Source organism: Syngnathus floridae, chromosome 14 (assembly GCF_059516105.1).
Source record: "Syngnathus floridae isolate MCC-2025c chromosome 14, RoL_Sflo_1.0, whole genome shotgun sequence".
In the NCBI taxonomy this organism is placed as follows: domain Eukaryota; kingdom Metazoa; phylum Chordata; class Actinopteri; order Syngnathiformes; family Syngnathidae; genus Syngnathus; species Syngnathus floridae.
In genome coordinates this window covers 3788453-3798537 of record NC_142426.1, presented here as the reverse complement: position 1 = coordinate 3798537, position 10085 = coordinate 3788453, and the positions used below count along the sequence as shown (strand labels likewise).

At 42.3% G+C, this 10085-nt stretch overlaps 1 protein-coding gene across 1 annotated transcript; it reads left to right on the top strand.

The window, feature by feature from the left end:
* The first annotated feature begins 439 nt into the window (after positions 1–439).
* wls (Wnt ligand secretion mediator) lies at positions 440–8095 on the top strand. The gene is made up of 12 exons (XM_088396082.1): positions 440–560; positions 2528–2800; positions 3541–3665; positions 3771–3932; positions 4059–4195; positions 5430–5598; positions 5700–5797; positions 5901–5964; positions 6356–6499; positions 6573–6656; positions 6723–6891; positions 7375–8095. Exons 1-12 carry the CDS (start codon positions 455–457, stop codon positions 7482–7484), a joined length of 1641 nt encoding a protein of 546 aa, XP_088252208.1. The 5' UTR covers positions 440–454; the 3' UTR covers positions 7485–8095.
* Positions 8096–10085: the final 1990 nt, after the last annotated feature.

Genomic DNA, 10085 nt, shown 5'->3' with positions numbered 1-10085 from the left:
GGTGACTTTGTAAATAGTCTCAGTAGGATAACTACTGTAATGCAAAAAAAAAAAAAAAAAAAGAATTGATGGTAATGGATAGGAAGCAGCTGTCAAAATTGGTGAAGCTGTTACTGAATGGCTCGCGGGTCAAGTACAAAAGAAAATAAGAAGGGACTTGGACCAAGCCTCTTTAAATAGGAGCGACACAACAAGCACGCTATGACAAACATCCAGTGGCATGCTAACCTGGATAATGTAATGCGGCGGCGCGCTCTGCTCCTCGCAGGGGATAAATCCGAGCACGGTCATGTGACCCCCCCCCCCCCTTTTTTTTTCTTCCTTAGAAGTTGAAAGGCAAAAACTGGAGCGGCGGAAGCGAGCCACTACTTTGCAACCTTCTCACACTCGTCGCGGATGCAACGACTTCGTCTCTTTTGAGGAGCCACATTGTCTATTTTCACCCTCCATCACGATGGCGGGGGCAATTATCGAGAACATGAGCACCAAAAAGTTGGTGATCGTGGGAGTTATACTGCTTTTGTTCCAGGCGTTCGCTTTCATGGTCGGTGGGTTAATTGGTAAGTTTTTTTTCGCCCCCTCCTCCTACCTTCTTATCGCTCACGTTTATGATTCTCTTTTCAGTGTCGAATGCAAAATGACGAAAGTGCAAAGTTAGTAGTTGTCAATGTGCCTCCATGGCAGTGTTAATACGCGTTTTTTTGTGTGACAAAGAAAAGATTGTACGCGCTGCGTGTTCGTTCCCCTTCTTTAGCCTGGCCTTTAAACGCAGCACGGAACTTTTAGCTAAATCACTGCTATGTTCTTCTCTACACTCTACTAGTGATTTAAAAACTTGAAAAAAGAAAAAAAACACAGGGAATGTGTAGTAAAGGACATGTAAGATGTATAGATAGCTTTTCTAACATTGTGAACTGACAATGAAATCCCAAATTAGCGAATGATTCTACAAAAATCTATCGACAACCAATCGATTATCAAATTAGTCAATGATTTTGCAATCGTTTAGATAACTTTTTTTAATTGAAAATGGTCCAAATGCTCGAAATTTGAGCTTTTCCACAGAAATTTTCTGTAGTCTTATCTTTGCATTAATTAAAAATAAACAATGGACCAAATTAGTAAATGCATCATAACTGCGTTTTCTCCACTGTCGATTCGTGGAAGGGATGGAAATTGAATTTAAAAAAAAAAAATGATTATTGACACCTCTCACTTGTTGTCTTGTTGATGTCATTTCGACTATACCACTATCTTACCTGTTACCACCTTACCTGTAATAGTATTCGACAGATCAAGTTAGATGTCCTAAATTGTTGTCCCTTCTTCTTAAGTTGCAATCCTTGCATGTTGCCATTCTACATTTTTTCTATATTTTATGAATCATCCTTGAATCCAAACAGAATACTCTTTGGAGCTACAGCCTGAGTTCCTGATGAAATCAGTTGACGTAATTCCTGGGTGGCTCAAGTTGTTTACTGGTGCTCATGTTAAATTTAAGGAAAAAGAAAAACTAAACACTTAATCCTCATATGTATTAGTTGCAAAACAAGCATATATTAAAGAATGGAGCGAACATCTGCTTGCCATCATATAATAAATTACAGCCAGCTATTTTTTATGTTTGAATTCCTTAATCCAAATTCTCGCAATCCTCTTTACCCCTCCTCCTCCCTCATGCCATCCATTTCTGTGCTGTGCGAGGCCTCTGGCAGCATCTCTACCTTCCGCTAACCCCCACCTTGTGTGGATCTCACTCTCCCCAAATCCCAGTGGCCTCCCAGGCAGTGCTTTCGTGTTTTGCCTCTACTTTTAGCTGCATCGTAGCACGGGGACACGCACACGTCTGCTAAAGTTCCATCCCCGTCTTCAGGGGGCTGTGTTAGGTTCACTGTCAAATTTCTTCAAATCCACCCACGTTCATGCAGAACACACACAAGTTGAGCCCATTCGAAGAGCTTTCCCAGTTTAATCTGCAAACGTCCCTCTTGCTGACAAATTAGCCCGTTTGGTTTCCCGTCTGGCTAAGATGGTTTTAATGACACCGGATTCCTTTGTGTTTGCTCGGTGGCCCCGGGGCACCGGGGACAATTAGGTAGAAAGGGGCCCCCCCGCACCCTCATTCCCCAACAAACGGCTGGGGTTGGCGAGCTGCGGGGATGGCCATTATTCTGGACACACTGTTGTGGACTCTGAAGCCGCCGCTGGGATCGGGGGTCACGAGATAAAAGAACTCCAAGGGGATTCAGATAACTGGATTTGACTCACTTTGGTGTCTGATAGTAGTCTTTGAAAATAGTAGCGCCCACATCTGTAATTGTATTAGCCTACAATCACGGTTTGAGATACTCGAAATAAAATGGCATTTGGGGATGTAAAAGAATTCCACATTCCAATTGACTTGAATTGTCTTTGTTGATTCGCGCATCAATGAGTCTAACGTTACGGCCGATGACAAAATTAGAAATGATGGTCCACAAGAAAGATTTGAAACAAATGTTAACCTCTGCTCTCTGTGTCTTCTCAGCTCCCAGCCCCACCACGGCAATCCACTACCTGGCCACCAAATGCGTGGACACTGCCAAGCACCGTCAGGAAGCCAAATGGTTCATGCCATGGGGTCCCAATCAATGCGACAAAATCCGCTCCTTTGACGAGGCCCCGGCTAAGATGATCGAGGCCAACAACATTGTGTTTGCCGTCCACATTCCTCTGCCCAACAAGGAGATGAGCCCCTGGTTCCAGTTCATGCTGGTCATCTTGCAGTTTGACATCGCGTTCAAGATGTACAACCAGATAGGTGACGAAACACATCCTTGATGATGTCATCACTCCACAGTCTTTTATTACATGAGTCATTTCGACTGTGATTTTTATGAGTCCAGACTATTGCAGTTATTTGTATTTGAGCATACAGTTGCTCTAATTATCCTCCAACCCGAGTGTTTATTGTAAACTCATCACTCTTGTTCAGGGTGGTGGAGTTCAGGACGCGTCACTTTGTAACACTCCAGCAGGGCACACAGGCTTTAAATAACTCCCGTTTTTATTTATTATGCACTGATTTAACGCATAAATTCACATGCTGCTCTCGAGTAGAACATTTCTGGTGGGCAACAATGTCGTGAAGAAAAAAAAAGTTTGAATGCTTGTCTTTATTTACGAGCCGACCTCTGTGGCCTGGCTTGTCTAAACAGTCATGCCACGGTAACGGGCAACTCTTCCGCACAATTAATGGGAGATTAGAAAATTCTGCTCGCCTTGGTCAACAACCATGTCTGGATCACCGTGTCGTGCCAAAGAAGAGCTTTACCCTCATTATGAGTTCCACCCACCTGCAGCACCCTTTGGCCGAGCTCCAGGAACAACACAGCTGTTGAGGAGGCTTAGTTTCCGTGGCGATGGCCACTGGACCCCGTTGGAATGTTGCGTGAAGTGAGCTCACATCTCAGGCTGACCTTACTGTTTTTTTGAGTTTGGACCGCTAAAGAGTTTACCAAGTAAGCTTGGGTTCAAAGCAGCTATTCATTTTGTGTCCAGAGGACGGAGCCATGGTCACCGTTGACGTGGGCCTGGCCTACAGAGATGATACAGTCAGTGAGTGGACCGAGATGGCGCACTCATTTGAACAACGGAAGCTCAGCTGCAACTTCACCACTCCCAAGGTAAGTTTTGATTGATTTTTTTAAAATTATTATTCCAGATTGTACTTGGTTTTCAGATGCATGACTGTGTGTGTGTGTGTGTGTGTGTGTGTGTGCCTTTTCCAGACTTTTGAAAACGAGGGCCGTCACTATGAGTGTGACCTCCTGCCCTTCATGGAGGTTGGCAGCGTGGCCCACAAGTACTATCTTCTCAACGTTCGTCTGCCGGTTAATGAGCGCAAGAAGATCAACGTGGGCATCGGAGAAATCAAGGACATTCGCTTGGTTGTAAGTCGACTTCTTATTGCCACTTCAATGTGAGGAGCCGCTTTCTATCCAGCGCAAATTGTTCTTCTCGCGTAGCTTCCTAGAAGGATTCTTTCCCCCATGTATTGCCTTGTTTTCTGTTTCAAGGGCATCCACCAAAATGGCGGCTTCACTAAGGTATGGTTTGCCATGAAGACGTTCCTCACACCCAGTATCCTCATCATCATGATATGGTACTGGAGGCGCATCACGCTCATGACGAGACCTCCTGTGCTGCTGGAGAAGTAAGGCCAATGATCATCAAGGCGGCTTTATTGTTTTATTGTGCTGCAGCCAGAATCGTTTCCTCGCAAGGCAGCACCCGCCGCGTTAGGCTGCATATTAACTATGAATGAAATTTGCAAGTGGGTCATGCAAAGTCTGCGCACTTCACTAAGGTCAGTAAGATAGATAGAAGATTGCGTTTACGTAACTTCCCCAGTCAGGTGACGAGCAAAGTTGCTCATAGTCACCTCTTTTTTTTTTTTTTTTTTTTTTTACATCATTTTTATTTTTTTAAATTTTGCTGATGAACTGAAGAAACTTTCAAAACCTGAATGTTATGATAACTCCGAACACACATAATGCCCCAAAAAAGCCAGTTTGAAGGTTCTGTCATGCTGCCACTTTAGCAATGGAGCCGAGTGAAGTATGAAACACGTTACAAAAAATCTGCTGGCACTCAACTGACAGACTACACACACACACACACATACACACACACTCGCCAGCCAGTCAGTCAGGGTCTCTTTTTTGCTCGCGGTGACTCACGGCTCATTTTCCCCAATGAGCTCTTAGGAAAGTGGGACTTGTACCCAAAAGCTTTTTGCGGTCCTACACTTAAAATGTGTGTCAAAGACAAGTTAATTTCCTTCCACTGGGATTTTCCCTCTTGCATTTCATGTGTCCAAAACACTCTTCAAACCTTTATGGCTCCACACACACACACACACACACACACACACACACACACACACACACACACACACACACACACACCCACAGCGTGCTCTTCACTCTGTTGGTTTTGCACGGGGCACATTCCTCGCATACCACCCGAGTCAGGTTTCACTTGTTCACTTCATAAAGCCTTGCTGAGGCCAATGAGTTAGAAACTTCTATTACTTCGAAGTGTCCACCTGACCCTGAATGTCCTGATGGTTAGTTTTCTTCAGTATTTCCAGCACTCATGTTTGTCATATTCTAGAAAGATTTCTGATAGCAGGTTAACCCAGATGCGTTCTCGCTGGAGGTCTTCCCACGAAGTTCTGTAATTATTTATTTTATAATCTTTCATCTGCTGGTGGCATGTTGGGACGTGCTGCGACCACAAAACCAATCTCCATTTGGTCTCGTTGAAACTTTAATTGACCTACATTTGTTCATTTTAGGATTTCAGGGAGAGGAGGTAGAATGTTTTCAGTTTCCAGTTCATTTTGATTGTTTTTAATGAAAAATAAAAATGTTTTACTCTTGCAGAGTGATCTTTGCTCTGGGCATCTCCATGACGTTCATCAACATCCCAGTGGAGTGGTTCTCGATCGGCTTCAACTGGACCTGGATGTTGCTTTTTGGAGACATCCGACAAGGCATTTTCTACTCCATGTTGCTTTCCTTCTGGATCATCTTCTGCGGGGAGCACCTCATGGTACTGTGCCTGGCTCTCAACCTTTTTTTTTTTTTTTTTTTTTTTTAAGCTTGGCTCATCTGTTGCTTGCTGACGAAATCTATTTTGTTGTCTTCTTCCAGGACCAAACGGAGAGAAATCGTTTCTCAGTGTATTGGAAACAAGTCGGGCCTATCGTGTTTGGGTCTTTCTGTCTCTTCATCTTCGACATGTGTGAGAGGTGAGAAAGTATTATTTTAAAAAGGATGAACATGAAATATCCGCTTTGCATTATACAGTATATGGTCGGAAATAAATCCACTGATTTGTTCTTTTTCCACCAGAGGTGTGCAGTTAACAAACCCCTTCTACAGCATCTGGGCATCTGATGTCGGGACTGAGCTGGCTGTATCCAAAACCATATTTCGGCTTTGATAGAGTCTCTCATCTGCATCGAAATATATGTACATAATTAAACAGACACCTTTGCTTTTTGAAGGTGCACTAGATTTTTCATGGTTTCTTGTTGTTTTCACACAGATGAGTTCCCTTGACTAATAAGAGGGAGGAATAATTCACTCACGCCATATGTTGGCACCAGCCTAGAATGGATGTGTTTTTGTTCTTGTTTATTTTTGGCGCTTGCTAGAATTAACATCATAAAAAAATATATATATACTAGTGCTAAAATGTCACTTTTTCCCAAGTCCCTGATGGGAAACCCTTGTGGATGCATGAAATGGTTAGCTAGCTAGCTAGCGAAGTGAAGCTGTTCTTCCCTTGACTGCCGCTTGCTCAGATGGCTTTCATAATAGTAGCCGGGATCTGCGCTTGCCTCTACTTCCTCTTCCTCTGCTTCATGGTTTTCCAAGTCTTCCGCAACATCAGTGGTAAGAGGTCTTCACTGCCTGCCATGTCCAAGGCCAGACGCTTGCACTACGAGGTTGGTATTGTCGCCATCGTTTTTTTTTTTTCCATTTGGGCTCAGAAAATAATAACCAGGCTCTCATTTTCAGGGTTTGATTTTTCGTTTCAAATTCCTCATGTTGGTCACGTTGGCCTGTGCCGCCATGACGGTCATCTTCTTCATCATCAGTCAGGTAGGTGGTATAATGATCAAGTTGCCCTTTTCAGTTATGTTTATTACGCTCAATATTTTTGTCCAGGTGAATGAAGGTCACTGGCACTGGGGGGAACACACCGTTGAGGTGAACAGTGCCTTCTTCACGGGTATCTACGGAATGTGGAATCTCTACGTATTCGCCATCATGTTCTTGTACGCCCCCTCTCACAAGCGATACGGAGACGACCAGTCAAGTGGACAAAGCATCACCGGTAACGACATTTCTTGAATAAGAATGTGGTCTTTCCCTCCCCAGGATACTTCATAAGTAAATTCAAGGCAGAAATCTCTCTCCATTTTGTATTTGAAACACAGCAAGTGTTAACAAAATGAATCATTTGGTGGGGAATTCCCGGAGACTTTTTTTTTTTAAATTAGGAATTCAGTGGCTTCCTTCCAGGCTCTCAAACTAAGGCAACAGTAAGAAAAAAAAGTGTTTAGCGAGTAATGAAAAGCATTCATCTCTCACAATTCAGAGACCAATTGGAAACATTGACATTTTTTGGAGGCTTTCCCGAAAATGCATCAACCAACCTGATGAGATGCGTGTTTCGCACCACCGTGTTGATTTATTTCACTTAGCCTTTAGTTCTGTCGAGTCACCGGCTGCAAAAAAAAAGGCAAACCTTTGTACAAATCTCTCTCCTGTAAGTGTTTCCTGGATTCCAAAACTTTGGCCGTATCTGTTTATGCAGGCGATACTGCAGCAAGCAGCGGCGAAGACATCCAGCTGACTACGACCATCACTCACGTCGATGGTCCCACTGAGATCTACAAGATGACTGGAAAAGAAGCCCAAGAGTAGCACCGCATCATCTTTGACAGCCACCCTTTATTACCTACTGTTCCAACTGCCCCCTTTCCCCACCGACATGTTGTACATAAGTTACCCGAGCAACCTGACCCGACCGTGCCTGGCCACCATGCATGAAGCTTTCAGTCGCCAGCCGCCGCCTGTTGATCTGCAGTATTGTCAACAAGTCATTTCATGTTGGATACATTTTCATACTTGCTGTATAACGATTTTAAATGTTGCACTCTTTTGACACCAAGTTGGGTACATGAAAGCTGCTTCATTGATCAATTAGTTCATATTGTTACATTTATTCTTTTTGCGCTGGAGGGATGCTATGTTGTCACTTCATGTTTTATCTTCTAATAATTTCATAGTGAAGGGCATATAACCTGTCACTAATCTCTTCCATACCAAGTAAATCATGTGACACGTCATTACATTTTTTTTTTTTATATTTGGGAAAATGTACAGATCACAGCCTATTTTTTAGAGTGTTTCCCAACTTCAAAAACATGTATCAAGCTCTATCATGTTAAGAGTTTAGAAGTTGCCAGTAGTCTGATTAAATGTCATATTTTTTGTTTTTTTATTGTAATTTAAATAAAAGTACTTTTACTTAACTGCGTGCATCTATTCATTTTCTACAGTGTCTGATTAAATGTCAAATTTTTTGTTTTTTATTGTAATTTAAATAAAAGTACTTTTACTTAACTGCGTGCATCTATTCATTTTCTACAGTGTTTGTCCTCTTGAGTGTCACACAGGAATAGAATGACATCTTATTACAGAACACTATAGTGTTGTCTCAAGACGCCACACTCTCGCCATCTCCTGGTCAGTATTAGAAATGCTGCCAATGATAACTTCTGGGAATCCAAAACAAATGAACGACTGGAGGTCGACAGTGTACCTAATAACAGGCCACTTTATTAGGGAAATATCATGGTCAAAGGTCACAGGTCCTCGGGTTCCAATATGTTTTCCAAGTTACCCTCGTTAAGTGCACCTGCGGAAAAGGTTTTAGCTTCTTTCACGTTCAAAAGGAGCTAAAACTTTTCACGCACCTGCATTTAACGAGGGAATCATTTTGGACACTCCATTAGGTACACCACAATTTTCAAGTGTACCTAATATCAGGCCACTTTATTAGGGAAATATGGTCAAAGGTCACAGGTGTCAAGCTCTTGTCCTCGGGGCCGCGTTCCAATATGTTTTCCAAGTTACCCTCGTTAAGTGCACCTGCATGAAAAGATTTAGCTTCTTTCACGGTCAAAAGGAGCTAAAACTTTTCACGCAACTTTGCACTTAACGAGGGAATCACACGGACACTCCATTAGGTACACCGCCATTTTCAAGTGTACCTAATAACTATGCATTTTTTGTACGTGTCAAGAATGTGTATTTGACTACTTGCTCTTTATTTACAGAACATAAAAGACATATACATATTGTCATTAAAACCAGTTATCCAAATGTCAGATTTTTGTTTTCATGCCCAAAATAAAAACAAGGAATAAAACACCAGACAAGTTTGAACAGGTTTTAATGTTTATTAAAATAATAATAATAATAATAATGGTAATAATAATAAAAGTAGATTTCAAACCAGCAATCTAATGTGAAATTGCAGTAGATATAATGGACAACATTATTTAGGCCTATATATGCATACACGTTATGCGCCGTTATGCAACAACGGGGAGATTATGCTTCTCTTTGGGTAATCTTGATTTTATAACACTTATAGTAGTTTTTAAATAACGTGTATGCATATATCCGCCTAAATATTGTTATCACTATATCTACTGCAATTTCACATGAGATTGCTGGTTTGAAATTTACTATTATTATTATTGTTAATTATTATTATTATTATTTTAATAAACATTAAAACCTGTTAAAACTTGTCTGGTGTTTTATTCCTTTTTTTTTGGGCATGAAAACAAAAATCTGACATTTGGTTAACTGCTTTATATGACAATCTGTATGGGTGTTTTACGTTGTGTAATATGTGTTGGTGTCCCCCCCCCCCCAAATAAAGACCAAGTAGTCAAATACATATTCTTGACACGTACAAAAAATGCATAAAGTTCTTAGGTACATCTGAAAATGGTGGTGTGCCTAATGGAGTGTCCGTGTGACGTCACGGATCAACCAGCCAATCAGAACCACTCGACCAGAGCCTGCTCGGAAACAATAGGAGATTTGGTCATATTGGTAGGGTATCCATCCAAACATGTTCAGTGTTCAAAGTTTGAACGGATAGTCCGAAGCAACCCTTTCCGCAGTAGTCACCATGACAGGCGACCACCTGGTGGCGTCAGTGTGCCGAGCGCCGTTAGACGATCAGGAGAAGAAGATTTGAATTGACGGATGTGACGTCAGGGCTTTAGGTAAATTGAAGATAGGTGTGCTCAAGGGGAGTTATCATATGCAGGTGCCACCGAGCGCGTGGCGGCGGACGGTTTCTCAGGTAAACTAGCATGCTAGCAAATGTTTGTCGTCTCCTGCCGTTTTCCACGACGGACGCCGTGTTTGTTGCACAATTTTCGCGCTCAAGGGGACTCACACGGCGACTGTAGGCGTCGAAGTTAACTGGAGACCGCAAGG